The 26,908-nt window shown below is 47.5% G+C and overlaps 11 protein-coding genes and 1 non-coding gene across 12 annotated transcripts; 7 read left to right on the plus strand and 5 right to left on the minus strand.

Moving 5' to 3' along the window:
- Positions 1-2,065: 2,065 nt before the first annotated feature.
- Positions 2,066-6,052, minus strand: E1B28_000344 (uncharacterized protein). Its single transcript, XM_043146156.1, has 24 exons — positions 5,843-6,052; positions 5,775-5,793; positions 5,695-5,722; positions 5,599-5,638; positions 5,363-5,545; positions 5,186-5,311; positions 5,031-5,127; positions 4,877-4,978; positions 4,490-4,820; positions 4,352-4,425; positions 4,272-4,281; positions 4,106-4,215; positions 4,030-4,043; positions 3,957-3,974; positions 3,740-3,902; positions 3,598-3,679; positions 3,457-3,543; positions 3,341-3,389; positions 3,132-3,282; positions 3,024-3,072; positions 2,937-2,972; positions 2,845-2,883; positions 2,699-2,783; positions 2,066-2,648 (listed from the first exon to the last, which is right to left on the minus strand). Exons 1-24 carry the CDS (start codon positions 6,000-6,002, stop codon positions 2,233-2,235), a joined length of 2,469 nt encoding a protein of 822 aa, XP_043014856.1. The 5' UTR covers positions 6,003-6,052; the 3' UTR covers positions 2,066-2,232.
- Positions 6,053-6,465: 413 nt separating this feature from the next.
- E1B28_000345 (uncharacterized protein) lies at positions 6,466-7,653 on the plus strand. The gene has a single exon (XM_043146157.1). The coding sequence runs from the start codon at positions 6,531-6,533 to the stop codon at positions 7,503-7,505; it is 975 nt and encodes a 324-aa protein (XP_043014857.1). The 5' UTR covers positions 6,466-6,530; the 3' UTR covers positions 7,506-7,653.
- A 107-nt stretch (positions 7,654-7,760) lies between these two features.
- On the minus strand, positions 7,761-8,224 carry E1B28_000346 (uncharacterized protein; the record flags this gene model as incomplete). Its single annotated transcript, XM_043146158.1, has 2 exons — positions 7,761-7,966; positions 8,047-8,224. 2 exons carry the CDS (start codon positions 8,222-8,224, stop codon positions 7,761-7,763), a joined length of 384 nt encoding a protein of 127 aa, XP_043014858.1.
- Positions 8,225-8,502: 278 nt separating this feature from the next.
- On the minus strand, positions 8,503-9,540 carry E1B28_000347 (uncharacterized protein; the record flags this gene model as incomplete). Its single annotated transcript, XM_043146159.1, has 5 exons — positions 8,503-8,822; positions 8,883-9,220; positions 9,269-9,332; positions 9,392-9,460; positions 9,510-9,540. The coding sequence occupies 5 exons, from the start codon at positions 9,538-9,540 to the stop codon at positions 8,503-8,505; spliced, it is 822 nt and encodes a 273-aa protein (XP_043014859.1).
- A 1,049-nt stretch (positions 9,541-10,589) lies between these two features.
- E1B28_000348 (uncharacterized protein) lies at positions 10,590-12,538 on the plus strand. Its single transcript, XM_043146160.1, has 11 exons — positions 10,590-10,986; positions 11,040-11,088; positions 11,144-11,225; positions 11,293-11,446; positions 11,502-11,618; positions 11,674-11,690; positions 11,752-11,817; positions 11,867-11,944; positions 11,994-12,065; positions 12,123-12,206; positions 12,261-12,538. Exons 1-11 carry the CDS (start codon positions 10,672-10,674, stop codon positions 12,373-12,375), a joined length of 1,149 nt encoding a protein of 382 aa, XP_043014860.1. The 5' UTR covers positions 10,590-10,671; the 3' UTR covers positions 12,376-12,538.
- Positions 12,539-12,646: 108 nt separating this feature from the next.
- On the plus strand, positions 12,647-15,220 carry E1B28_000349 (uncharacterized protein). The gene is made up of 4 exons (XM_043146161.1): positions 12,647-12,848; positions 12,907-13,253; positions 13,307-13,470; positions 13,532-15,220. Exons 2-4 carry the CDS (start codon positions 13,170-13,172, stop codon positions 15,051-15,053), a joined length of 1,770 nt encoding a protein of 589 aa, XP_043014861.1. The 5' UTR covers positions 12,647-12,848; positions 12,907-13,169; the 3' UTR covers positions 15,054-15,220.
- Positions 15,221-16,248: 1,028 nt separating this feature from the next.
- Positions 16,249-16,332, minus strand: E1B28_000350. The gene has a single exon. It is a non-coding gene; the product is annotated as a tRNA-Arg (tRNA).
- A 111-nt stretch (positions 16,333-16,443) lies between these two features.
- On the plus strand, positions 16,444-17,684 carry E1B28_000351 (uncharacterized protein). The gene is made up of 4 exons (XM_043146162.1): positions 16,444-16,589; positions 16,650-16,797; positions 16,863-17,044; positions 17,101-17,684. The coding sequence occupies exons 1-4, from the start codon at positions 16,476-16,478 to the stop codon at positions 17,158-17,160; spliced, it is 504 nt and encodes a 167-aa protein (XP_043014862.1). The 5' UTR covers positions 16,444-16,475; the 3' UTR covers positions 17,161-17,684.
- A 227-nt stretch (positions 17,685-17,911) lies between these two features.
- Positions 17,912-21,246, plus strand: E1B28_000352 (uncharacterized protein). Its single transcript, XM_043146163.1, has 3 exons — positions 17,912-18,519; positions 18,578-18,843; positions 18,894-21,246. Exons 1-3 carry the CDS (start codon positions 18,055-18,057, stop codon positions 20,959-20,961), a joined length of 2,799 nt encoding a protein of 932 aa, XP_043014863.1. The 5' UTR covers positions 17,912-18,054; the 3' UTR covers positions 20,962-21,246.
- On the minus strand, positions 21,247-21,886 carry E1B28_000353 (uncharacterized protein). Its single transcript, XM_043146164.1, has 2 exons — positions 21,517-21,886; positions 21,247-21,457 (listed from the first exon to the last, which is right to left on the minus strand). Exon 1 carries the CDS (start codon positions 21,786-21,788, stop codon positions 21,567-21,569), a length of 222 nt encoding a protein of 73 aa, XP_043014864.1. The 5' UTR covers positions 21,789-21,886; the 3' UTR covers positions 21,247-21,457; positions 21,517-21,566.
- A 678-nt stretch (positions 21,887-22,564) lies between these two features.
- Positions 22,565-23,378, plus strand: GET1 (GET complex subunit get1; the record flags this gene model as incomplete). The annotated part of the gene is made up of 5 exons (XM_043146165.1): positions 22,565-22,648; positions 22,698-22,878; positions 22,932-23,114; positions 23,174-23,254; positions 23,305-23,378. 5 exons carry the CDS (start codon positions 22,565-22,567, stop codon positions 23,376-23,378), a joined length of 603 nt encoding a protein of 200 aa, XP_043014865.1.
- Positions 23,379-23,649: 271 nt separating this feature from the next.
- E1B28_000355 (uncharacterized protein) lies at positions 23,650-25,575 on the plus strand (the record flags this gene model as incomplete). The annotated part of the gene is made up of 6 exons (XM_043146166.1): positions 23,650-23,995; positions 24,054-24,189; positions 24,244-24,573; positions 24,632-24,766; positions 24,823-25,027; positions 25,105-25,575. The coding sequence occupies 6 exons, from the start codon at positions 23,650-23,652 to the stop codon at positions 25,573-25,575; spliced, it is 1,623 nt and encodes a 540-aa protein (XP_043014866.1).
- Positions 25,576-26,908: the final 1,333 nt, after the last annotated feature.

Below are 26,908 nucleotides of genomic sequence, written 5' to 3' on the forward strand. Positions count from 1 at the left end.
ACATACTTCTCCATCTCAGACACCCAGGACCACACCTATAACTATCTCACAAGTCCCTGGAGTCAGGTTTATATAATACACTCAGTTTTTTTTCTATCATTCTGACCCTAGATTGCAGTGACTACTTCAAGTTCAGCTGGACATGCCATGGGCAGGGCTCTCAGCACAGTTATATATACCTATCAGGCTACCAGAATCTATTATCCTTGGATTTTTATGATTTTTTTTGAGTCTACACAGCCCATACCTGCAAATATCCCAGATTTTTATGTTTTACACCCAGAAATTGTTTCTAGAGGGGAGGAAACATTCCTGTCAGATGTCAGATTATCTTCATTTGCTCCCCTTAGGACCCAACAATGAATTGTAATAGATTTTGGTGCCACCAGTGCACTCTGACTGTACCTAAATGAGGAAAAACTACCAAATTAAGGTCATCCTCCCACAAGGACAGCCTCTATCAATGCATCTTGCAACAAGAGCATTTAAAATGAATTTATAGGTCCCAGGTGCTCAAACAAACCTCTTATATACGAGATATTGACGATTCTTGGACGATTCATCAATGTGTATGATTGTGTCACATGTAATCGCGTTGCCGGCCCGCGATTTCCGACTTCGCCGTGGGCCACGTTTTCGACACCCCTCATTAAAAAATTCATATCTCAACAGCATTACACCCTACCCTCACGAAAATTGGCAGGCACATATCTCAAAAGGTTTTTTATGCAACTGTACTTTATTTACAGGTTCTGGTATGCATTTTCTTAATTATATAAATATTTCTCCTTGGATTGCCGACTTCGGGGGTAATGACAGTTCAATGAAATCAAAGGTTTGTTGCCCAAGTTCATCGAATGTGCGAAAAATGGCCGCCGATGCCTGCAAAGCAGCGAACAACAGCACCCAGATACAACAGTCACTGTGGTGCATTGGAGATTATGAGTATCGTCCGATATGCGTTTATATGGTGCGTACTTCCATGGGACAAATTGGTCGTATGCGGCCGACAACGCAGTTTCGTCCTCTTTCTAGTTCACATGAATCCCCGTGTTGTCTGACGAAAATGTTAGGTGAGAGCGACGGATTGGGGGTTGAGTAATTTTCACCCTGAAAGGCAATTTGCGTGGGGACCCTCAACGAATTTCCAGAAGGGGATGTTGGAATCGCTTGCTTTAGTCTCGATCCAGACCTCCGTGTGAAACTAGGTTACCCTTTTTGGAGAATTGACAGGTTCTGTTTTGTTTGTTCGGTTCAAGGTACTATTCTGGTTTCCGATGTGCAAATGACAAGGATATGCAAAATTGGATAAAACTTGGTCTTCCCGTTTATTTGTGGGCTCGGCAATTTTTTGTAGGATCCGTAGACTACACATGAGCTTGTATGTACAGTTGTAGCCACCGAAAGACAAAGGATATGAAATGAAATTTAAAATATAGCTCAGATCTGGTCGTGATTACAGCGTGACAGCCCAGGAACGGTACATTCCGGAATATATCTCAAAATTTTAGATACATAGTTAAGTGTAAACGAAAACATTAGCATTAAATACAAGGTTTCAGAGGCAGGGGATTGAACGGTAGTGTGGAATAAGCCAAACGATATAGCAGAGGTCAAATCGACCTGTAAGCGAGACGGCAGTGAGCTGGCCTGGCGCGAGCTTTGCTACTTGCCGAAGTCTTGCCGGACGTGACGATACGTGACAAAACGCTTTGCACTTCTCGAATCACCCTCGGACACTCTCCGAGGCTTCTTACAGCTATCCTAAAATCCTCATAAATTTAGGTTAACGTTTTGAGCACTATTAAAATACTCTAGTCAAATTTTTGATACGGTAAGTGGTGTGTGGAAGTGGTACTCGAAAATGTTGCATATCCCTAAACAGAATAGTAGCCTCAGATTCAGGAGTGTGTGCCGGGTGCCCAGACGTCGAGTACAAATAAAAGACAAATACTGTAATTCTCCAAAAAGGGAAATTACAAACGCGCACACTCTAGAAGGTCTGGCTCGAGACTACGCTTGCTTCGCATTTCATTGAATTTGTTCCAACTCTGGCTTTCCTCGTGCGGAGTCATATATGTACTACATAATGGAATATGCACAAGTCCCCCGCAATCAACGGAAAGAGTATGAGTTCATGCATCATTATGCACGAGTATGAGGTAGTCAACTGTACTTCCACGGTCGGTATTTACATGAATGTGTAAGTAACACACTTTACTTTTTCTCGTTTCAACGAATTGTAACGAATCCACCAGTAGACAAACTTTCCGGCAAAGATCCACCGCAGTTGTTCGCCGCATCTTTGTCTGCCGTGACCTCAATCACTACCTCTCCTCCCAACCTGAATACATCATAGAAATCGAAATGGCATCTCGATTCGACCGGTTTGCCGTTAACCGTGACATTCTGAACATAAGCCGCCGCGCCTTGAGGAATCGTTCTCTGCACTGACTTGGGATCAAATCCTTTGACAGTGACAGTAGTGGAAGAGTTGAGGAATGAATTGTGGATCGTGTATTTGGGCGTGAATGGTGAGAGAATGAGCAGACGGCTAGTTGATGGAACGGGGTAGAGGCCGAGAAGGTGGAATGCAAGAAGGCTTCCCATGGCGGCTTGGTCGTCATTGCCCGGTAGACCCGCGGGTACTAGAAATACTTGTGTAATTGACTTGGTGTACAGGACTTTTCAAACTCACTGATATCAAAGTTATCGAAAACAACCTGTCGAACGCGATCGACCGAACGTGCGGGTTGATTGGCATAATGGTACCCGATGGGGGTCTGTATATCCGTCGACTCCTTAGGTGATTATTTAAAAACGTACAATTCTTGGTTAACGCACCTGGAAGGATGGCTCATTTCCAGCGAGGTAATATCCGGCCTATGCAGATCTGGTGAAAAACTGGGAGACCACAAACAACAGGAATTACCAACATCGAAGAAATGGTCCAATCTCGAAATGAATGTGTCCTAAAACTCTCATTAGTTCAAGGAAGAACGAAACTCAAACGAAAGACTTACATTGCCACCCATGAGCTCTATCAAGTGACCGGTGTCATGGGGAACATACCTATCAAGTCGTCCTCTTTAGTATGGAATCAAAAAACCGGATCAGTAAAGAAGACGCACCAACTATACTCCCATGACGAAGATTCATAAAATCCGTTCACGTTGTTGCTTTGCAACGAGCAAGCTCTGGAGTCGTTGTTGTCCTTCGGAGAGCAATTCTTGGGGTCCTGGAAAGAGAAAGTTCCATTCGAGAACCGTTTCTGCATGAACCCTACAGGGAGTAAGAATCTGCTGTCAGCGCAGTCAAGCGGTAGTGTAGCGGAACGCACCTTTGAACCCATCACTCTCAATCGAGGGATCCCAGACATTTCTGTAGAACTAAGGGGGGGGAAAGGAAATGAGAAATTAGCTTGACTCCGGCGTGCATAAAACCAATGATCCCTACCAGTGAACGATTAGTATATCGAGCCTCATCGTCCGTCTTCCCAAGGAGAAGGGCGACTTGACGGATACCAAAGTCTTCGAATGCATACTAAGAAGCCGTTCTTAGTGCTGTAGACTAGAAAATTCTGGAATTTTGACCTACTTCCAACGTCCTGCTGCCTTCCCTTGTTTGACGACCAGTACTGCTGGTATCCAAAACTGCGAAAGGGACAAAACCGAATTGCCTGTAAAACGCATCAAACAATCAGTGTACGACACAAGTCGCACGAGGGGAAGAGGCAAACTTGTAAACATTGACTTGTCGACCCAACGTATTCCATTCTGGGGGATTGATGTCCCCGTCTGCCAGCAAGGCAGAGTAGAGCTCGTTGAGATCGATACCCAGACGTGCGGCTTCGTTATGGTAATAGATTGCGAAATGGGATACGATGTTGTCTCCACTTGAGCCTATAGGTGGTCCCGTTCAGACCACATACAAGGTTGCAATGCATATATACCCACCTCCTTGAGTCCAACCAGCTGTTGGAACATATCAGATGCTGATCATGAAAAAGATAATGATATTAATACGCACGGAGGTTGTTGGCTCTGCGAGAGAAATGAGATATGGACATTGAATATTGAAATGACAGCAATAAAAATATTCGTACCTGCACTCAGGCATCCAGCCTAGTTTACGCCACCCGTCGATGTAAGTGTCGACTATCTGGGCAAACTCCACCGGCGAGTGAAGTGACATTAGTGGGAAGAATGTTCGGAACTAAAATATGATACAGTGGTCAGCCTTTCGAATCATCGACGGCACAAAATACTCACAGTGTCCCAGCTATTAATGCCGGGTTGTATGCATTAATGATGAGGACTCTGAGAGGACCGAAAAAGATGCGAAGTCTTGCCTGCAATAGAGAGAATCAAAATAGAACGACTTTGTCCCAAAGAACTCGGCCTGTGCTTCGCCAGTCGCGTTGTTCTACAGGAAGATAAAAAATGCTTTCAGCGGAATGTTGGAAATGCTAGTCGTATTGTTCACATACCGGTGTCAATGACGCTCGATAGAGTGATGAATAGAACATCTCCGTCACATTTGCCGGAGTACCCGCGAGGTCAAGCTCGATCTTCTTCAGCCTATCATTCCACAACGACTTGCTCTGTGCCAGAATCTGCTCGAACGTTGAGGATCCAACTTCAGATTCAGCATTGGCACAAGCTTGGTCGGTCGAAATGAACGAAATTCCGACTCGAAGGGTGATCGTTTGTGGAGTCCCTTTATAAGAAAAGAGAGCTCCAGATTCGTAGACACCTCCGAAAAGATTACGAGAAAGGTTCAAATGGGTTTGACCGAGACCTTTGGCGTCGAGACCGAAGCTATGAGACGACCTCACTCAAGTGCCAATTAGTAGAACGAAGGTGTGTGCACATACTTGTCTCCAGTCCATACCCCATACTCATCCAAGGCTTGCTTACCTCCTTCAAGAAGATCATAACATGCGAATGCGTTGTAATTATAACGTCCAGGTCCGAAACTGGTATCTTTGGATCAGCGAATGAGAAAGCTTGGCTGGGCGAAAACACTACCTAGACCCGTATGAACCTCCGATTGTAATGCGTCCCTTCACAGGGTCGATGTTCAGTGTTCCACCGGCGAACGATACGGGCAAGTCATTGGCAAGATCTAGGACCCGATTTTCGAGTCAAAATAATATCAAGCACTAAAGATAACTATAACGTGCCTATGACGAAGTAGGGTTTGGAGTTTGAGGGAAAAGTAAACCTTTCTAGGCCTGCTCTTCGGGTGGAGGTAGCTTCCATCTTTATGTCATTGTCCAGAGTCTGAGAAAAATAGCCCGGGGAAGCATCTGAAGTCCGTTCAACTTCCGAAATGAGTGTCATAAACCAAGTCATCTCACCGTCAGTATTGCGCTTCCGATGTCTTTGTCGGTCATTGAGGCGGGTTGTGCATGTCTGGAACCCGTTGGGACACACGAGTGGCATAACTTCAAAGTTCCCATACGTTCCCAAAGACGAACCCGTACCACTATCGTGCAGAGGACTTATCCCGCGGATGAAGCGTGTGGGATCAGTAACATAACCTGTATGTATGCATGAAAACCACTAGAATCAGTATATACAAGTAAAAACGTACCAGCGGGAGCGTAACCAGTCATATCTGTCGAGAATTTCACCTGCACATGGATCCGAGTAAGTAAGCGAAATGACAAGATACGCTGACTGAACAGACCATGCCAAATGGAATAGATGCACCAGGACTGAATGTTCTAGTAAAAACATCGAACAAATAAGTAGACAGAGATTACTGACCACACGTCGCCGTCATTGTCTAAAACGAATTAATTTCTTGCCTTCCAAAAGGACAGCATCGAACGTACCAGTCCCAATGAATGGGTTGACGAACGCAGTATAATCAGGATTAGATTGGTTGGCGGCTTTCTTAATTGCGTCGGAAATACGTCTCTGGACTTCCGGCGACTGTTGCGCGTTCACCGCGTTCAAAAGAACGAGGAAGAACAAGTGCTTCGGGGAAACCATAGTGTGTGGGAGGAAGCTTCGACCTCCTGCTGCCCTTTATAAGGCTTCTCGTCAGAGCATTTAGAAAGAAGTTCCAGCTGCCCTGACACATAGTCTCCCCTAGGCAGGTCTCACGCGGCTCAAGGTTCGCGGCGGCAAGACTGACACATCGACATAGATTGAGAAAAATTACAACAATTTGACCGCATGGTTGGCAATTTCAATCGAATGGTAGGGTTGGCCCGTGATACCTTCTTCTCTCGAACGCTCTGATCGTTTTTAATTAGGTTTGTCAAATAAATGGATGACTTAAGGTAAATGAACCATACCGAATTCCGTCGTGCTCAAGTGGCAATAAGCACGGGTATAACGTTCAAGTAACAAGCGAAATGGCAGCCGAGTACGGTTTCTTGGTCGAAAGAGCACGTGACAACTTGAGGGGAGGGCATATATATAGCAAGAACTCGCGTGTTGGCTCGTTGTCCTCACACCTCCATCAATTCAGCCACATCTCTACTTTGTCTACCCTCGTCTACCTCATTCCTCAACATGCGACCTCTCACTTCTATTGTTATCTTACACGCTCTATGTTTCGTCTATGCTGCACACCTTGGTGAACTGAGTCATGGCCGCGTATCTGATCGAAACATCAAAGCCGTTCCTGATCTGAAGCCTCCCACCCCGCTTATCTCAAACTCGAACACGAACGATACAGACCACGCCCAGACGCGCCAGATTCATAATGCCGATTACAGCACTAGTCAGAAACCCGCTACGCAAAATAGCGACTCAAATTCTACCACTCCTGCAGAATCCTCGTCGCCACATCCTTCAAAGGACTCGAGTCAAGATGAACACCAGAAACGCGAGCCCCATCGTCACCTAACTCCAAGCGAGAAAGAAGCTGGGTTCAGCTCTCAATCTCGCGCGGTGCAGAGTGCCCCGATCCATCCTGGTCCACGTTCTATGGGATTTGTTCATGCACTATCCGGGCGTGCTTTCGCGGCCAACACAGGCGGAAGTCGTGCTGTCTCTTCCAGGCCTGTCGCATCGCCTCCTGCAGAGTCTCCAACTCTCAAGCAATCAGAGGCACCTGGCATGCTCGAACAAATGGTATCCTCGGCGCCGCATAAACGTGACGCACCACTTGATCCACTTGATGCCCTTATTTCACCTCCCGCTGCCAAACGCGCTAGTCCACCAGCGTCTTCATCTACACCTTCCTCGCCACTTGTGTCTTTACCTCCTGCCTTTACACCCCCTCCTCTACCAAGCGGTGCTCCACACTCAATGACTCCCAAGCGCGATGTTACCACTCTATCCGAAACTCTATTGTCTCGCTGGACTTCGGCATTTAACAATCGTGCAGTTAGCCTGGACACGCCACAGCCTATAGCAAGCAAGCAAATTTTTGTCCCCGGTTCTCCGCGGTTTGCTAGAAGGTGGTTGGAAATTCGCAGAGAACTGAGAGCTGACGGCGGTCGGAAGATGAAGAAGATCAGGAAACCGTTGAATTGTTCATGATAACTCCTTTTGGGATGCCTTGATACAAATATATGCGCGCTTCGCGCTGTACTTCTATGGTGTTGTACCGATCTCCCTATATCACTTCTACGTATCCTCCAGCCAATGCCTACTCGTTCTTTAAAAGATTAGTATGATGTTTGTACGCTGGAGATTATACACAAATTTTTTAAACTATCCGCCTTGCCAAGAAACGGGTATCGATGTTAGTCCTTACTCGAGTTCAGTCGAATCCTAGTGGATGCCTCCTCATTTTCATGCATCATAATAGACCCATCCTTCAACCGGATCATATACAAGTTCTTGATCCTCCGCGTCAAAGATACTGACAGTGACGGTCTCTCCTCCATCGAAAATGCTAGTGGTGGGTTCGTCTGTTCGTGGTAATATTCTGTCATTGTAGTAAAGTTCGATTGTCCAGTTCTCTGGAATTGGGAAGCCATCGTTTATGTTTAGGCTGCCTATGTCCCGAAAAGAAACCATAGGATATAAATCAGTCACACCAGGCCCGGGGTTCAGTCGAGAAGAAACATTTCCTTACGGACAACTTGATTCCGGAACTGATTGATAGTCAAAAATTCGTTTACGAATTGACCTTCAGTATACCCGTAGAAATTCAATTCGAGGTTAATCCACATATCGCCTCGAGTTCTGTAGGCGCGTCTACTAGTAGACCACCCTGTACCTCGTTCGTTGCGAGTTGACCTGGTGGGGGACATTGTAATCGAATTCACGGTCAAGGGAGGAAGCGTCGAGAAAGATTTGTTACAGACGAACAATTAGAAGGAAGGCAGGGTGGGCTGATGAAAGGGAAGGTTGAATTCTGGGAAGTTTTTATAGGGCGACTATGTACAGTAAATACTTATGACTACGCGTTTTCTGAAAATGAATTGGAAGATCGGCTATCAAACATGCTATCGCTCGCTTAAGTAGATTCATTTCTAAATCTAATTAAGCGACACCTACTTGTATTACAACTGGGAAGTTCCTAACCGCGCTATGAAGAATGATAAGCCGGGGGAGGGTGCAGTTGACCGGCCAGGCGGACGTTCTCGGAAAGAAGCATATCAACTTGTCTCTGTAGAAATATCTCTCTCTCCGATGACGACCCAAGCTCGTCCCCGAGTTGAGGACTCTGATACAAAGGCAAAGACGTGCGGGGGGAGCTAGCAGTATCACTGCTCGGGGGCAGCGGTGGCGGTGGTGAGCTTCGGTTGACTATCTCCGATTTCATTTCCTCAACTTGGCCTAACGGTTGAGTGGATGCGGTTTTTGCTAGAGTAGAGGCCAAGGTAGTTGAGCCAACTGTCGCTAGGACTAAAGATGGGAACAGCTCAATCCGCATCCTCAGAGAGATAAAGAGAATGTAGCACTAACCAGCACTAGAAGACGTCCATGGGACTGCTGACAATTCGCTATTTTCCATTGTCTTCCGCTTCCGGCTTTGTCTCCAGAGGAGACAAAGGGTGAGAGCAACCAGTAAGATTGCGACGATAACTCCAAGCACAATGCCAACGATAGCTCCAGTACCCAGCTGATGACGTGAACGAGATGCAGATTCGAGGGAAGCCGGCATTGTTGTTCTACTATCTGTTGTAGCTGGAGGACTTTGCGACGAGCTCCTGGACGACAGACTCTGGGTGGTGACAGGTCCCGTTTGCGTATTCAACCGAGAAACGGTGCTGGCCATGGGAGTCACTGAGTTCAAAACTGTGCTAAAAGGAATGTAAGCAACATGATCGGTGTACGACATCATTTTTTACCTTGCGGATATCGTCAATGAGGAAGATGAAGATGTTGAATCTGTCCTCGGTGTAAAGTTACAATCTATGCAAATCGAACGTCACACAATAGTTGCTATCTCATACTTGGCAGGTGTTACTCGCCCGAATCAAGAGATCCTGCCAGAACGATTACAGTCCCATCTCCGTCGACGAGGGAGATCGTTACAGGAGCTATGTAACATCAGCGGCGTGCATGACGAATTCTGAAGTGCAGCTTAACAAGGTGGATTTTCTTCGGAAATGTCCTTCATTAAAGTAACAGAATGGCTCGACGTCGTCGTGGAGTACCTATTGTTACTGGAGACATCAATGGATCAGGCGTGAGGGATTCGGTTAGGTAAAAGGGTAGGACTCCAGAACACCTCTGTTGGAATGCTGTTGTGACCGTAAACGGAGCTGCAAAAAAGGCAGTTGAGCCAGTTCAGAAGAAACTTTTGAGGTGCGAACCATACCAGTACCTCCCACCCATTTCAAGAGAGGGGAATCACCGTGACAGCCATCGAGGTTGTCTCTAGTGAGCATTGTACGAGTTCAGAAAAAGAAAGCTTTGCTCATCAAGGCAGCTCACAGAGGAGGGGAAGCAAAGCCTAGTTTGCTGGCTGTGTTAGACATGGTACGAGGGTTGAGAGTAGAAGGACGACGGACCATGGAAGTCTTGGGAATTATTTAATCAGAAAAACTGTTCTGCTGTGATGGTTGATTCATGATTGATGGTGTACGGGGCATTGCTACCGTGTTTCGTTAAGTCCTTGTTTCCTGGGAGCCCCAAGTCGATTTCATGCTATAAGCAGGACATGAAGCAGAGCCGAAACTCTCTGTACGTCATCTTGAAGATAGCTGATCATTGGAGGATAACATGAAAACCAGCGGTTCCCACGACGTAAATATACTAGCTTTGCTAATAACTTACGCTCTTTAGCAAACTCTCTCCGGTAGGGCATGATCGATGATCTATCAGAAATACTCACGATGGCAACTCTTGCTATTAGATCGTCGAGGCCGCAACGGTAGGGATCAGTTACTCGTATCAGCGAACCGCCATCATCGAGATTTCCGTTCTAGAGCCACATGTTGGCAGGTTTGTCAGCCATCACCATGTAAATCAAGAAAGCAGCTTTTGTGCCACATACTTTGACTGAAGTTCCGCTGCCCATAGAAAGCGTCTAGTCATCGTGGACCATGACGAGCTCGTAATCACGGACGTCGTGACTGGCCAAGTCATCCCTAGTCAGCGTTGGCAACCGGCTCCCCCGGATCGGACTGATACGGGCTAACTCGCGACTTTGGGTCACGTACGCTTGATAATACTTGGCCTTAGGGCTGACGCCAAATAGGGTGGAAATTTATCCCTCCTTTTTTTTATTCGCCTCAAACTAACCACCATGCCACTCTCTTTTCTACGCGCACCCATCAGAAAGGCTGTTATTCGTCCTTCTCTTGCCCGGTCCTCAGCATTGAAACCCGCCGCCAGGGCTTTTGCAATTCGTAGATATTCTACTGAGAACGCTGGCTTTAGTTCGGGATCCAGCCCACCTCCAAAATCTTCCAATACCGCCCTTTTCGCTGGGCTAGCAGTGATTGGCGTTGGCGGTGCTGCATACTACTTCTTGAGTGACTCGGGAGATGCAGTCAAGTCTGGCGTCCAAGCCGCCAAAGTTATGGCCAACTTTGTGCCGTCTAAGGAAGATTATCAAAAGGTATGTATGTAGACTATGGTCCTCTTGTCTCCTGGCTAACTTCTCCCGTCAAGGTGTACAATTGTATTACTGAAATCATCGATGACGCTGGCGACTACGATGGTGAGTTCTATAATGTCGATTGCCCCCCCGCATCGGCGCTCAGATGCTGCTCTAGATGGTTCTCATGGCCCAGTCCTTCTACGGCTTGCATGGCATTCGTCTGGAACGTACGATAAAGATACGAAAACCGGCGGAAGGTGAGTAGTAATATTGATGGCCGCGACAATTGAATTGAGCCTTATCTTTATCTTTCTCCGATCCTAGCAATTATGCCACAATGCGGTTTGACCCTGAGTCCCGTCATGGTGCCAACGCAGGCCTTAACCTCGCCAGAGATCTAATGGAGAAGGTCAAGACGCAGTTTCCGTGGATAAGTTATGGCGACCTATGGACATTAGCTGGTGTCGCTGCTGTTCAGGTGCAATGTCTTTATTCCTCGCGTTGAACACCTTCTCCTTATACCTTTTCTCTAGGAAATGGGAGGACCAAAGATTCCCTGGCGTCCTGGTCGTATCGACGGTGTCGCCGCTGACGCGACTCCAGACGGTCGTCTGCCCGATGCCACACAAGGCGCAGACCACGTTAGACAGGTGTGTAGGCCGTTCATGATCATTCAACACGTTTTCGAACTCGTTGTTTCGTCAGATCTTTTATCGTATGGGGTATGCATTCTTTTCATTCCACTCACAGGGGGTTAGAGAACTGATGCGATACCCAACCTAGATTCAACGATCAGGAAATTGTTGCGCTTCTTGGTGCACACGCTCTTGGTCGTTGTCACACTGACCGGTATGTAGGTTGTATTTGAAGACTGGACGAGGTTTGATAATCTTGTTAGCTCTGGTTTCACCGGACCTTGGACATTCTCGCCCACCACTTTCACAAACGATTTCTACAAATTGCTTTTTGACGAGAAGTACGGAGTTTCTGAACGACTTATTCTCACGGCACTCATAATCTTCCAGGTGGATTTGGAAGAAGTGGAATGGTCCTAAGCAGCTCGAAGACAAGACGACTGGTACCCTCATGATGTTACCGTGCGTCTTCAAGTAGTCGGTTTAAACCATCGACGGGTTACTGACTTAACCTTATAGCACTGACTACGTCCTCGTCCAAGACAAGTCTTTCAGAAAACACGCAAAGGCATATGCTGACGATGTCGACCTCTTCTTCAAAGAGTACGTGAACTTTTTCGCTATTCCCTCATGCTGTCTCACCTTTTCTTGCGACAGTTTTTCAGCAGCGGTTTCTCGTCTTTTCGAACTCGGTGTACCCACGCAACAGTTTGTCACCACGAAGGCCTGGATAATGAAGAGCTCAGATGAGCAGGAGCCTGAGAAGAAGTGAGCGGAAGGTCGATTTGATGACGCTCTAGTGTAACGGCGGGTTCTAGATTCTAAATTCTAGATGAGATTCATAGATTTAGATGAGACTCGTTCACTGATAGACTTGGATGTTTTTACTTTATAAGAGTGTGTATAATGGGTCGTTTCTTCAATCAATATCTGGTTTGTAAAAAAATGTTTAGATGGTTCTTTACTTTCTAGCCTCGTGGTAAAGGATCATTTCTTGCCGTTTTTGGACATGAAGAATGATAACAAAGGCACTCTTCCCCAAGCCACGATCTTCAGTACTTCAGTATTCAGTCGTGTCGCCCGCTCTAAAGCCCCCCACAACGCTCCCAATCACCACATGACTTTCTTCTAAAACACCAAAACAGCCATTTTGTGCATTTTCTGTCAACTGACGTGGGCAATTGGTGCATCCGATCGTCTTTGTTGGGTCCTTGGGATCAGTATCGAGAGTATCGAGCACACCAAGTACGTAGATACATTGCAACAAATATCCAAACATATACTGAGCCTCAAGTACGCCTAGGAGACTATTTACACGTGTTGAACGCGAATTTCTACGGCTTCCTTCGTGTCGGTTAACTATATCTGGTTAAAAATCCTCCTCATCCTGTCCAATCTCAATCTATACGAGGTCATATTCGCTACCTCCTTGCTGCGTTCAATATCAATGTCCACGAGCCAACCACGAGACCTCGATAAAAAGATCGAAGATTATGTATTTATAATCCCAGGTTGTCCTAGAACTGCGCAACTCAGCGTGTATTCGAGGCTTGACATTCACCCACCATGTCCCAAGAGGAAGAATACCAACGTAACTGCTGTGCAGACAATGTCAACAAGCACTTTTTCTTGACGTCTGTGACGTTCAAGGTAGGCTAGTTTCAATGCCAGAAACCGTCTTCAATGACTCGATTTCCATTCAGGTTGGTAACGAAATGTTCCAAATCCCGAGATTCCTTTTCCCAACGAGTGAAAAGTTCATCAGTCGTTACCCCAGCTATTCAAACGACCGGAACAGTCAGACTGTACTGAATGATTGCACTCAAGAGCAATTCAAAGCGTTTCTGACTGTCGTTCTCCAGCCTTTGTGAGTACTACCCAGTTACACGAGGTGGGACATTGACTGATCGACTCACTTCACTCGACAGAAAGTATAATTTCCCTTTCAGCCATCCACTACACGACCCGCTCCATCTTGACCTAATTCTCTCTGCCCTCGAGCTTGCCTCAAAATGGGGGTTCAAAGACACTCACGATGATCTCAAGGACAAGGCAAGCTGTTTGATCCCAACCGCATACGAGAAAATCGCTCTGGGAAAGAAATACAATATGTTTTCATGGTTCCGTGAGGGCCTTGAAGAGCTCGTGGCGAGCGATGAAGACATCAGTCTCGATGATGCGAATGTCATCGGCATGGGATTTGCTCTTAGAGTGTATCACGCCAGGTCCAGGTACACTCGAGAGCGATCTGTCACGTCTGACATTCCAGAGATCGACTCCCTGAAGAATGCCATCGAGCAAGTCTTCGCGGCAGATTTGGAGGACTTCACGACGCTTCCTGAAGACCACGTTGAAGAGATGCGGATGCCAGTGCATGTTGAAGAAGTCTTTCCGCAGGAAGAACCCGTCCCGCTTGCTGGGAACGATCGCTCCCCCTCATTCGTGTCAGTGGCTGCGGAACTCAATAGCTCAACGGTGGTTTGTGACGAACACGAGGTGGAGGTGCTTAACCATCATGATTACTCCACGGATGGCGAGTACTACACGAGGCCTCCATCCCTTTCGACGGACGTTGCTGAAGGCTCTTTCTTCGGGGAAGATTCGTTACTGAGTGATGCTCCGTCCTTCGAAGGAACGGCGTTGACGGTCGACGAAGGAGTCGTTACTGTCAAACCCAGTGAACGCGACTTAATTGTTATCCAGACTACCATGATTCAACCCGTTGACGCCACGCCACCAAAGGATGAAGATATCACTACTCCCCGCCCTGCAATCGATCCTCACGTGTCGGCAGCCTCTTCATCTTCATCATCTTCATCTTCATCATCTTCACTTCCGCCACCGCCACCTCCTACATTTCGTGAAAGTAGCGCGCCTGCTGTTCTTATCCCTGTCGCTCAGTCTCCTGCCGGTGTATCTCCCGCAAACACGCAGACTTCGGTGGTTAATAAGCCCCTTGCTACATCTACTTCACAGCCGGCCACGAAACCCGAACCTGTCAAGATAACGCCCGCCGCCCCACCCAAAGCTTCTTCGTCCAGCACTACCACCACCAAACAGGCCGCAGTACGCGACGACATTCTGATCCGAGACGTCCTTCGCTGCATTCTCGATCCCACATTTCCTATGCCCAAGCGTGTACCGGCCAAAGTTCCCAAAACTTGCCTTTCCGAGGACTGTGGTCCCTACATGCGATGCGACCCTTGCTGCCTTCGAGAAGCCCGCCGTTACCGTTCTCTTGGGTGGTTGCCGAAGGCGTCGACCCCACATGGACAAGTGTTTTTGGACGCGCACTTGAATGGTTCGGGATTGACAACCATGAGGGAGACGTCTCAATTTATACCGAAGCTATGCAATAAATCCGGTAGGAAATGTGGGGGGCAGAAGAGGTGTATGGCGTGTTGTCAGGCGGGGGTGAAGGCTATGATGAATAAGGGAGAGATCGTGTGAGTGGTGCGCCGTGATATGGCTCAGTTTCTTTCTGTTACTTGTTTCTTGCTTTGCGCTGGCGTTCGGTGTCGTTCTGCTGTATGTTCTCTTGCTATGTCACGCTGCTCAAATGTTGTCAGACTGTCATATTTATAATAACATGTCATGCATTCTGTTTTAGTGGGCCCACCACAGAAGTGCGTGATGCTAAATACGTTGTCTGCTCGCGTACAGATCATTGAGATCTTGCGTCATGTTTTCAGTTTCCTGCAATAGTAAGTAGCAGTCGGGATAGAACGGATATACACCAACTCACATACGGGTAGATGGCCACTGAGTAAACATGAATCCTATATATAATGGGACAAAGAGACCTGATTATCAGCGATTATCAGCGATTATCTCCAAAAAATGATCTATGCGACAGGACCAGGGTAAATTAAAGCGGAGATCGAAATTTCCTGCGTGCACGACAATGTCCCCTCCCTTTGAGCTACAGTAACGTAGTATTTTTCATGTTCCTGTTTATTTATTCCTACTGTTATCTGACATGCATCTATACTTCAACTGTTATGAGATGTAACTTTTATATTCCCACACACTTTTTTGGTAATAATTTGTCATCTCTCACTGTCTCCTCTCCCCTTCTCTAACTGTACTGTTTTTCCACAGGTTACAGGTTTTTCTGTGCATGGGACAGGGAGGGAATGGGGTAGGCCACCCTGTACAAAGTTCTGTACACAGTACAAGTCCTCCACCTGCTATTTATGTCACCCACTATACAACATGTACTGATTTGGCACAGAATACTTTCCCCATGGGTTTGTACCTGTAAAATGGGATAGAGCATGGCCATACCTGCAGATAGGGAAGTTGGAACAGCACGGGTTGGTGGGTTTTCCTGTGCATGGGATGGGGCTGGAATGGATTAGTCACCCTGTACAAGTCCCATACCCACCATACTTTTTTCCATGGGTAACAGGTAGGACAGGTGTAATTACGCCTCTGACACAGGATGTTCACAGAACAGGTCATGTGATATGAATACAGTGGGCCAAGGGACACAAACTTTCCCCCCATGGGTGATTCATGCTGTTCACTACCTGCAGAACTCCTACAGAGCACAAGTAAGCAGGTGTATAAACATGCAAAAAAACTCGGCACAAAGGGCCGGGTCATAAGCTTGTTAGCGAGCTGGTAGAAGATTTAAAAAGAATGACCACCGCAGGACTCGAACCTGCAACCTTTTGGTACCGTTTGGTAATCGAAGCCAAACGCGCTACCATTGCGCCAGGTAGCCATACAGAATGTAAGCAGTATCGGAATAATATCCTGCTATGGATGTAAGTGTTGGTGGCTGTGTGAAGCCATTTCCAACTCAAGTACAGTACCCGACACGCGGTGTTTCCGTGTTTTCCGAATTCCCCCATACGATTGACCATCATGTTCACCGCTGCAAGTTGCTCTGCATTACGCGCCGGTGCGCGCACCTTTAGGCCTGTAACAGTGACATCTAGTCTATTACTCCGGTCGTACATGACTCTCAAGTCTACTAAAGTGAGTCAAGCAACTCCTTTCATCCTCAATATCCATATCCATATTATTCACCCCTCCCAGTACACCGTCACAGCTACAGCCCAAGGCTCAGGTCGAAACGGTTCCGTATCTTCAAATGGTCTCAATCTGAACCTCGCATTGCCGAAGGAGCTCGGTGGTACTGGAAATGGGGAGAATCCTGAACAGTTGTTTGCGATGGGATATGCTGGTACGTAGTTCCGATATATCTCATTTCTCCCTGTCTGCGCCTATTCTGACCAACGAGCGCGTCAGCGTGTTTCTTGGGAGCCATTCAAGCCGTCGCAGCGCAACAGGGTAAGAAGGAAATGGCCTCAAGAGCCACGGTCCACGCGACTGTGGCGATCGGAGAGCCTGAAGGCATGCCTGGGTTCGGATTGGGAGTTGATATCAAGGTTGAGGGTATTGATGAGGAGTTGTTGAAGGCAGGGCATGAGGTGAGCAGTTCTTAGTCGGTCCTTGTGGCATTCGAGCTTATGGTCCTCGTGTTCAGTTCTGTCCCTACAGTCGACTGGGAAAGGAAGGAATCCTTGTACGAGTATCGTTGGCGTGATGCAATTGCGGGAGAGACATTCTGTACAAGTGCTTGGTTCGCAATGTTATCTGTAACACTAGGATCTCCAAAGGATTCCCTCTATTCATGATACCCTGAGCAAGACGTGCGGGAGAAGGGCCTGTGAAGAATTGACATATGGCCAAGTAAGAAATCAACTAGTCGAAAGTACATGAATGTAGGTTAAGCCATTTCCACCTATCTTCATCAAACATGGAATCATTCAAGACAACTCTCACTGTTAGGTTGCAGCCCAGCTACTTCTGTCGATTGTCCGTGGTGCACGTTGAACCACTGAAAGAAGTGTATTTGGAATAGCATCACCGCTGTTGTAATATTTCAAGCCATTGGTGTTCTGGTAATAGTAGCCCCCGTCTCGATTGGAGTAATGGTAGGAATTTCCATAGTCGCAATTGCACCAGTGTTTTCCCTAAGGCTATGTGAGCGGAAAGCAGATAGAATGAGAGACGTACCTGACTGTTCGTTCCAGAACCGGTTGGATGGTATAATGGTCGAAGAATGCCTCATTGCACGTGATCGTAATCAGCTTACCACTGTCACTGTGACTTTCGTGTATAAGCAGTGGACTGAGCATTGACCGTCGCATTGAGCAACTCCAGGTGCACGAACCCTCACAGAGTCCACAAAGACCGAGTTAACAAGGCGGTCCAGGGGAAATGGAATTAAGAGCAACCTTATTGTTCTCTGTGACATGCACGTGACATTTCGTGACTGAAGGACAAAAGGATCAGTTGAATGGAGTAAGCGCGTAGACTCATTGTTCTTTTACGAGGACAATGAAGTCCCCTTCAAATAGAATACAGCTCCCACTCAAATGCCCATTTCCTTTTCCCTCCCCTTATCTCTCGACGTCGCCGGTCGACCTCTGCTGGCATGTCTCCTCAATCACCCAGCTATGACTCTACTTCGACGACCTACATCTCTTCTGCCAAACTAAAACCCTACCTTGAGCTTCCCCACTATCTCTCTCTAGCGTGGCTAGCTTATCCTATCCTTTCTCTTCTTTTCGTAGCCTTCAGACTCCAGATCTCATTGGCTTCAGCTCAGGACTCAATCGCGAATGCCAAGGACAACTTGATTTCCAGTTGCAAAGCGGCAGAACGCGCGGCCACTTCTGCTGCTAGTATGCCCAGGTTCATGGCATTGGCGACCAACGAGCGATTCGCAGATACGGTTAATGGCTCGCTGAATGCAGCACGTGCAGCACTAGTTCTTTCCTTGACCGTCATGGAGGCTATCATCAACTTTATCGTTGACCTTTACCGCTCGACGTTTCTATGTTTCTTGGAGTTGGTGATCCGTGGAGGTTTGGCAATTATTATTGGCGCTGTGAAAGAGGTACGAATATAATGATTTTTTTTTTCTTTATTCGTTGTACTCATTCACTTGTCTTTAGTTCGGCGATTTGATACAGAATGTCGCTAATGGTCTCGCGAGTTCCATCCAGAATGATATTAGCAGCGCTAACAACGTCATCCGTGGTGCTATTGACTCGATCAATAACGTCAATCCATTTTCCGATATCACACCACCTCAGATACCAGTCCCCAACCTCGACGCGCTCACGAACTTCAAATTCCCCACCACTCTCCAAGACTCCCTTACGAATTTGAATAGTACCCTTCCCACATTTGATGACATCAAGCAGAAGCTCGAACAGATGTACGTTTAGTTGATCCCTTTTACTTGTAAAATGCTTACTGTATTTCCAGAATTGATACCCCCTTTGAGCTCTTGAAGAAAGACATCAATGACACCTTTGCCGGCATGTCCTTTGATCGCTCCGTTCTCCCAGTCCCGGAGCAGAACACTGTCTCTTTCTGTAACGACCTCGACACGTCAGTCGTAGACGACCTAGGACGAGACCTCATCAAAACTGCCAAGATCGGCGTAATCGTCATTATTATTCTCGCACTCGTTTTAATCGGTCTCAACTGCCTGCTGGAATGGTACAAATGGCGTTGCCAGATGAACCATCTCGAGTATACTCGCCAGGCATGGATGACCGATCGAACCATTTCTTCTAAAGTGGGTGCTGGTACACCACAAATAACGCTTTCGAACCATAATCTTCTCATGCTGCAAGCCAATGGCTCCCACCCGCTCATCACTCGAATCATAAACCAGCTTTCCAACCGGCTTCGTTTATCCTCTCAAACTCAGATTCACGCCTCCTGGTTCCTCAACTACATCTTCCACGCACCAGCTCTTGCGTGCTTCCTTATCGGCTTCTTCGGTCTCCTTTCCGTTCAAATCCAGCTCGCGGCTTTAGGTCCACTCCAAGCCAAGTTTGCAGAGAAGGAGACGCAGGCCGTCGCTGACTTTTCCCAAACCATCTTCACATCCATCAACAACTCCATGCACAACCAGTCAGCCACGTACGCTAATGATGTTAATGGACGTGTCGACACCATGCAATCCAACCTCAACAACGGGCTCTTTGGTTGGGTCAACGGAACGACCACGGCAATTAACACTACGATCAATGAGGTGTACGATGATATTCAAAACGCTGTGAACACGGTCTTCAATGGGACGATTCTCCAACAGCCCGCACAAGAATTTATTCGATGCTTGATCGGTTCCAAGGTCGACGCGATTGAAAACGCGTTGACATTTCTACATGATAATCTCAAGGTGGATATTCCGAGGATGAATCAGAGCGCTTTGGTTCTTTCCGAGGATCATGTCAATGAAGCGACTCAACCGATTGCTGCTGCTGCTGTTGGGAGTGGCGGGGATGGCAGCGATGGAGGAGGTATCGTTGGGAGACTTGTGAACGCTTATGCGGAGTCATTGAAGAAGGAACGGGTCATGTTCTTGATTTTTATCGGGTTGTGGGGATTCGTGTGTTTGATGGGTGTTGGATTCTTGTTATGGGATGCGTATGGGGCGGTGTGGAATGAGAAAAGGAAGCGGAGGAATTGGGAGAGGGAGCAGAGGGGTGAAGTTGTGCCTTATCCCATTTATGGAACTGGTTACACAGATGGTGGGGAGAGGGAGAAAGGGGACGGACTTAGGCCGTTGACGCCACTGGAGGAGAGTGATAAGGATGTCAGTAACAAGAGCTGGGATAATTTCTTTGGCGGATTCAAGAAACCCTTTCAAGAAGGAGAGAGGACGCGGACCATCAGTGGTCCTATGAAGTTGAAGGCCTTCGTGAAGGATACTAAGGAGGTCCCTGATGATAAACAGTTGGAACCCCTTCCCTTCCCAGAGCCCGAGACGAAGAACTCCAGGTGGTTCAGTCGGTTCACCGGGCAGTTTGGGAAGAAACAGAAAGAGCCTGAGCACGTACCGTCAAACTTTACTTCTGCCAACGAACGATCCCAGTCTCGCTGGTCAGCTTCACCCATCCCATCCCCCACAACTCCTCGTGCGCGTATAGCTCCCTGGGTTACGGTTTTGTCCCCCACTCGGAAGAGTTCCTCCGCCACCCCTCCTCCCATCCCTCAAGACGTTAATTCGGTGTACGAGAGCTCTCAAGTACGGGTCCCTGCGACCACTTCAAATTCATTGGCGCCCCCGTTACACCATGGATTCGGATTCAAACTCGCGCCCGCTCCTCCTAAACACCCGAACCTCTCCAAGCCCGCGCCCGAACCGGAGCTCTCTGTAACCCCAGTTACACAACTTCTCTCGAGTCGTCCCGCGTGGCGATCAAGCATGATGAATCCATTTCAAACGCCTTTTGACGATGAACACCAGGTGAAGATTGAACAAGCGCCTCAGAGGAAGAGTATTCCGACGAATCCGTTCCTTGGAGGGAAGGCAATCTAAGAGTTTTATCGTGATTTTTCTTGACGATGGCGATGTATATTGTAAACACGCGTCCGGACGCTTTATGTTTTTTTCTTGTTTTTTCCCCCCTCATTTCAGTTTCAGTTTTACTTCACTTGTATATCTTACGCATAGCTCTAATTGTTTCTTGCTCACTCTCTTGTACTTACGACTCTGATGTAGCTCACTATCTTTGCCAGCTTGCTTGCATCTACATACATAATTAGGACACTCGCATGTGTATTTTTATACATTGACCCAATATATCGATATCGATATCTTAACTGGTGGTTGTGGGCAACTTGTACGACAGACTTGTTACAAAACCTTTCCGTTGCTGAACACATAGTTCCTACTCGACCTTGTACGTTTCCAGAAAAATAGATAGAGTAAACGTTTGAGGGGGTACATATTCATAGGTAAACGAAAAAAAACACAGTAAAGATTTGCAACGACACGATCATTTTGAGGGCTTCCTGACTGAAAGTGGGGCCTCCTGAAGAAGAACCCGTCAGCAAACGACGGCGGCCCAGGGCACAAAAAAGGAAAACTAACCTAAGATTCTACAAGGAAGAACAAGAAACTCGATTTCATTTCGAGTCGAACTAAACGACTTCACGACGCCATACAGGAGTGAAAGGCTCAGGCTCAGCTTCTCGAGAGCGCCATACGGGGGTGAGAGGTTCGGCCTCCGGTTCTCGACGGAAGCTCTCAGAGTCTTCCCCAACGGGCTCGCGAGCGATGTTATCGGGAGTTCTTTCTTGAATGGGGGCAGCCCGAACAGCTAGGAAGAGAACACTGAGGAGTGCGACGAAGGTTAAACGCATGGTGCGAGCAAGGAAGGGTCCAAAAGGTTGGCACTTTGGGGGATGGGTATAGGCCTGGATCGGTGCTCTTTAAATAGGATAAATGACACCCCTTGGTAATGTTTAGACTTTCTCTGAGGTCCTGATCACGGTGTCTGATTCTTTGGCGGCTGGTATCTTGCGGCGAGCCTCGTATAGGAGATCTAGGGGGCTGTACGCTCCCTGGGCTGGACCTATCGATCGCGGAGTCTGACCCTTATCGCTGATAACGAGTCCGAAAACAGGAACGAGAACGAATGCTTATCAGCCAAGGCAGTGCAACAAGGCACAGAATGGTCCAAGACACGGCTTTGAGTTGAGGCCATCCACGGAGAGAAGAACCCACAGCGACAGATCTAGAAAAGTCATCTGGAATCTCTGTGCCAAGGGCCTCGATTCGTGAATGCGATGGAATTTGACGTCCTATTTCGAAGGCGTCTTTATTCATAACGTAGAGGCCTGAAGGCTTTCGGTTCACTAGCGTGAAGTATTGGTCTGCATTTCTTGCTTGTTGAATTGATATGCGGGTAGATACCCTTGGGCGGTCCACACATACGATAGTCGTAGCATTACCCGGCTTGGATAGTGTGCCAGGAAACCCAGTTGGGCCCTTTGGTACGGTTGAGATTATCTCTCGGACCGAGACGGGTGTTCCAGATGAGATGGGAGTGCAACGCGATGGCGGACGCGTACTACGGATGGCAACACGTGTCAGTGCTTCGTGACGAACGCCCACCACCGCTTAGCTTGGGGCTCAGATGTCGATTATACTCACTGTTTTCGCCCTTGTCTTCCTCGGAGAGTTGATTTCGTGGATAGGTCAATCTGTCCTTCTTGAAGGAGTGCGTTACTCTTACGATAAATTGCCAATACTACTGACAATGTTCGTAGGCGTTTGCTCTCTACCTACGTCTCTTTTACCCAACTGTCGCCTCACAGCAAAAGAAACTCAAGTCAGATGTTTTGACGACGAAAGCAGAACTACTCAAGACCAGTGCCCAGGATCAGTTTGCGAAATGGGCGAAGCTGAGGAGAAGTGTGGATAAAGGGCTGGCGGATTTGGAGAAAACCAGTATGTTGTGGCCCACTCAAAAGTTCAAGAACTTTGCTAATTCTACTCACTAGACAGCGATATGGCCTCCATCAGGACTGGTTTCTCGTTCAAGTTTAACACTGGAATTTGGATATTGACTACCGGACTTCAATTCTTCGTTGGATGGTGGTATAGAAAAGCTCCCATCTTCTACTTACCCCCTGGATGGTTTGGACCTCTTGGCTGGGTTCTGGCGCTGCCATTCGCACCGACAGGTATTCATATCTGTTTCCAAATGTCCATCCATACAATACAATGTTCAACCCATTCTTAGGTTCAGTAAGTGTTGGGATGTGGCAAATGACGTCTAGGAGAGTAATCAAAGTTGGTGAACGAGTTGTCAAAGAACTTGTTTGTATGTCGTCTTCATCCTGGAAGGAATCAGCTGGCTCACAACATTGACAGCACCAGCTCCCAAGGAAGAGGTGCAAGAGGAAAAGCAATCCGAAAAAGTAACGGGAGGAGAGAAGACGGAGTAATGTTGGCCCGCTGGCGTGTATCCCGTACTAGTTGGATATGTACACAAACATATTGCTTGTTCATCACGCCAGGCGGGAGAGCGAACGGATAACCGTCATACGGCGGCGGATGTCACTCTTTCCAAAATAGGTAAGTTGGAAACATCTGCATGTGATTCCAGTTCCGTCATCGGTTGGAACTTCGGAGATCCGCCGGGGGCTCCGACGTGGATATTTAGACTTGAACGAACATGGCAAGTACTCCTTTACTTCTTATCTCTCATTCTCAACAATGCCCCCAGCTGTTAAAGTTCACTCCAAAGTCGCCCAGCAAGCCGTGCAGGATATCCTCACCGAAGAAGCTCTCAGCTTCCTCGCTGCTCTACATCGTACCTTTGAATCTACCAGGCAGTCTCTACTCGTTGCTCGTGAAGACGCTCAGCGTCGTTGGGACTCGGGCGCGCCCTTTGACTTCCCGAAAGAAACTGCAGATGTCCGCGCTGATCCTTCATGGCGATGTGCTCCCCCGGCACCAGGTCTAGAAGATAGGCGGGTAGAGATAACAGGTCCAACTGACAGAAAGATGGTCGTAAACGCTCTCAATAGCGGCGCAAAAACATTCATGGCAGATTTTGAAGGTGGGTACAACGTTGTGTCATGTTCATGTTTTTCTCACTCTAAGAGATGATCTCACAGATTCGAGTTCTCCAACATTCGCTAATATGGTGAACGGTCAAGTCAACCTCCGTGACGCAATATGTCGTCAAATAGACTTTGAGACTGGTGGGAAGAGCTATAAATTGACTGACACACCAGCTGTTTTGATCGTTCGGTAAGTTCCAGAATCGCCTTCGCCTTCACGCTTCCTCACACATAGCCAATCCAGCCCTCGTGGATGGCACCTCGATGAGCCCCGAGTCACTGTCGACAATGCACCTGTTTCTGGCTCCCTCTTCGATTTCGGGATATATTTCTTCCACAATGCGAAAGAACTCATCAAACGAGGATATGGACCGTACTTTTATCTTCCCAAGATGGAGCATTACTTGGAGGCCCGACTCTGGAATGACATCTTCAATTTTTCCCAGTCCTTTCTCGGAATACCCCATGGTACCATTCGTGCTACTGTTCTTATCGAAACCTTGCCTGCCGCTTTTCACATGGAAGAGATCCTCTTTGAACTGAGAGATCACTCCTCCGGTCTTAACTGTGGAAGGTAACGTGTGATTTTGCATCGTAATTGCCGGTCTCGTTCTCATTACGTATCGCTTTAGATGGGATTACATCTTCAGTTTCATTAAGAAGCGACGAGCTGACCGGTCTGCCATATTGCCTGACCGGAAGGATGTGACGATGACAGTTCCTTTCATGGACGCATACGTTCGTCTCTTGATTCAAACATGTCACAGGTCTGCCCTCCGAGTTCCCACACCCCCGGTTCAATAAGCCTTACATGCATTTCTAGGCGTAAGGTAGCAGCGATGGGTGGTATGGCTGCTCAGATCCCTATCAAAGACGACCCCAAAGCGAATGAGGCTGTGTTGGAGAAAGTCAGGCAAGATAAGCTGCGCGAGGTTACTGCAGGACACGATGGAACATGGATTGCTCACCCGTTGATCAACAAGATTGCAATGGAAGTATTCAACAATCACATGCTAGGACCTAACCAGGTAAATAAATTTGAACGCCGGTACCTAAAAATACTGCGGAGATTCTTACCATCTCTCCATACACCTTTTTCTTCTAGTATCATATCAGACGTGAAGATGTCAAAGTGGCCGCTGCAGATCTGCTTAATAACAAGGTTCCCGGCAAGATCACCGAGGAAGGCGTCCGTTCGAACGTTTCGACTTCCCTCGCCTATACCGCGGCTTGGATCGGAGGTAACGGTTGTATCCCCCTCAATTATCTCATGGAGGACGCCGCGACTGCTGAGATCACTCGTGTACAACTTTGGCAATGGGTGAAATATGGGTCTCGCCTTGACTCTGGGTTCTTGATCACCGCCAACTATCTCGATGGTCTGATCGATGAGCTCGCGCCTGGCGTGAAGAAGGTAGCTCCTGGCGTGAAGGAAGAGCATGTCAAGACCGTGGCGGAGTATCTGAAGGCGCAGATTCGGAAGGAGTGGCCGAGCGAGTTTTTGACTAGCGACTTTATGCCATACCTTGCGGTCGCTGATGGTGCTGACCCCAAGTGGCAGAAGACGTCACTCTAATTAACTGAAACTGGGAACTATGTTTGGTAAATCTCATTGTAATTGATGTGTACTATAAATGATGAAATCGTCTATACTTGTATGTATCTGAGCATCTTTGGTTTTGACTTCGTCGCCCTAAGATTCTACGAGGCCACTCAGACTCATATGTTGAAATTTGAATAAGCTGTATGGTTGCGTATCTCAAATTCGTCATTCATCGACTCCTACAGACCCTTGGAAACCGTGAACGCGCCTCGCCGGATTCAACGTTGACGCGGTCATGTGATACCTGCACCGCGGGTGACATTTTGGCTTCTCGAAGGTCAGGAAAGTGTTCCTGAAGAGCAAAAATAGGAGGGTTTTCGCAGAAGAACTGGCCACTCTTCAATCGCCTAAAGTCTGTGTGTGGTATACCTCGTGCGCTTCATTTCTCTGCTGATCTATCCATCCAGGTTCCGGGAAGACATTCCTAGTCAACAAGACACGAATACACTACACCGTGCAGATAACGAGACAGCGAATGGCTGAACATTCTACTATCACAATCGAGAGTGGTCCCAGCTGGAAATCGTGCACACTTTCGGTGTCCAAGCATATCTTTGGCAGTGACAAGTACAAGAGCCCCCCCCCCCCCCCCAAATGGCCTATGCGGTCGCCATGGGACTCATATTGCACCATTGGCTTTTAGTGTTCGATAAGGTACAGCTCTTGGACATCTCAAGCAAATTTGTCAGCTGATGTTCTTTCGTGGTTTTGGAGAATGGGTGGTGTGGTGGTGGGAACCTCTAATAAGGTACCGGAGGATTTGTATAAGAATGGTGTTCAGAGGGAATCTCTAGAGCCATTTGTAGTGGCTCTCCAGGCGCGGTGTCCTGCTTTTAATTTGGAGGCTCAAGATACTGTGGATTGGAGGGGTGGTACGAGTGGGAACAGGATCTGTTTAGTGCTCGGTTCAGAGGCGAAATTCGAAAATGCAGCTTTCATCAATAAACTCGTCAGGTTAATCTGTCGTTCCCTCTGGTATGGACGAGACACTCTTAAAGTCATATTGTAGTGGAAACTTGATCGTCGAAGTTGACAGTCTTCAGTCGCACCTCGGTTGTTTCCATAGTCTCATGGAAGTATTTGCAAATTCTCTTTCTCCTGAAGTGACCTGATTGATCCCTCTGTAGTTCAACTACATATTCACTGGTCGCTCCTTAGTCTTTGGGGCCGGCAGACTATATCACCATTGCATCGACATTTTGCACCATTATCATTCAAGGTGTTCCTATCCTTAAATTATCTGCCAAAGACAAAGCACGATACCTCATTTCCCTTATCGATGCCGTGTACGAGGCCCGCTGCAGGA

Source organism: Marasmius oreades, chromosome 1 (assembly GCF_018924745.1).
Source record: "Marasmius oreades isolate 03SP1 chromosome 1, whole genome shotgun sequence".
NCBI classification, from domain to species: Eukaryota; Fungi; Basidiomycota; class Agaricomycetes; order Agaricales; family Marasmiaceae; genus Marasmius; species Marasmius oreades.

Excerpts from the sequence above, each read along its gene's own strand:
- E1B28_000352 (XM_043146163.1), top strand. The coding sequence starts at position 18,055 with ATGTCTCCTCAATCACCCAGCTATGACTCTACTTCGACGACCTACATC. Across the intron at positions 18,520-18,577 it reads TTATTGGCGCTGTGAAAGAG|TTCGGCGATTTGATACAGAA; the intron begins GTACGAATATAA and ends ACTTGTCTTTAG. Across the intron at positions 18,844-18,893 it reads AAGCAGAAGCTCGAACAGAT|AATTGATACCCCCTTTGAGC; the intron begins GTACGTTTAGTT and ends CTGTATTTCCAG.
- E1B28_000345 (XM_043146157.1), top strand. The coding sequence starts at position 6,531 with ATGCGACCTCTCACTTCTATTGTTATCTTACACGCTCTATGTTTCGTC.
- E1B28_000348 (XM_043146160.1), top strand. The coding sequence starts at position 10,672 with ATGCCACTCTCTTTTCTACGCGCACCCATCAGAAAGGCTGTTATTCGT. Across the intron at positions 11,089-11,143 it reads TGACGCTGGCGACTACGATG|ATGGTTCTCATGGCCCAGTC; the intron begins GTGAGTTCTATA and ends ATGCTGCTCTAG. Across the intron at positions 11,447-11,501 it reads CTGGTGTCGCTGCTGTTCAG|GAAATGGGAGGACCAAAGAT; the intron begins GTGCAATGTCTT and ends CCTTTTCTCTAG.
- E1B28_000349 (XM_043146161.1), top strand. The coding sequence starts at position 13,170 with ATGTCCCAAGAGGAAGAATACCAACGTAACTGCTGTGCAGACAATGTC. Across the intron at positions 13,254-13,306 it reads TGACGTCTGTGACGTTCAAG|GTTGGTAACGAAATGTTCCA; the intron begins GTAGGCTAGTTT and ends ATTTCCATTCAG. Across the intron at positions 13,471-13,531 it reads ACTGTCGTTCTCCAGCCTTT|AAAGTATAATTTCCCTTTCA; the intron begins GTGAGTACTACC and ends TTCACTCGACAG.
- E1B28_000353 (XM_043146164.1), bottom strand. The coding sequence starts at position 21,788 with ATGCGTTTAACCTTCGTCGCACTCCTCAGTGTTCTCTTCCTAGCTGTT.
- E1B28_000344 (XM_043146156.1), bottom strand. The coding sequence starts at position 6,002 with ATGGTTTCCCCGAAGCACTTGTTCTTCCTCGTTCTTTTGAACGCGGTG. Across the intron at positions 3,390-3,456 it reads GATATACTAATCGTTCACTG|TTCTACAGAAATGTCTGGGA; the intron begins GTAGGGATCATT and ends CCCCCCCCTTAG. Across the intron at positions 2,973-3,023 it reads TAGAGCTCATGGGTGGCAAT|GACACATTCATTTCGAGATT; the intron begins GTAAGTCTTTCG and ends TGAGAGTTTTAG.
- E1B28_000351 (XM_043146162.1), top strand. The coding sequence starts at position 16,476 with ATGTTCACCGCTGCAAGTTGCTCTGCATTACGCGCCGGTGCGCGCACC. Across the intron at positions 16,798-16,862 it reads GTTTGCGATGGGATATGCTG|CGTGTTTCTTGGGAGCCATT; the intron begins GTACGTAGTTCC and ends CGAGCGCGTCAG. Across the intron at positions 17,045-17,100 it reads TGTTGAAGGCAGGGCATGAG|TTCTGTCCCTACAGTCGACT; the intron begins GTGAGCAGTTCT and ends CCTCGTGTTCAG.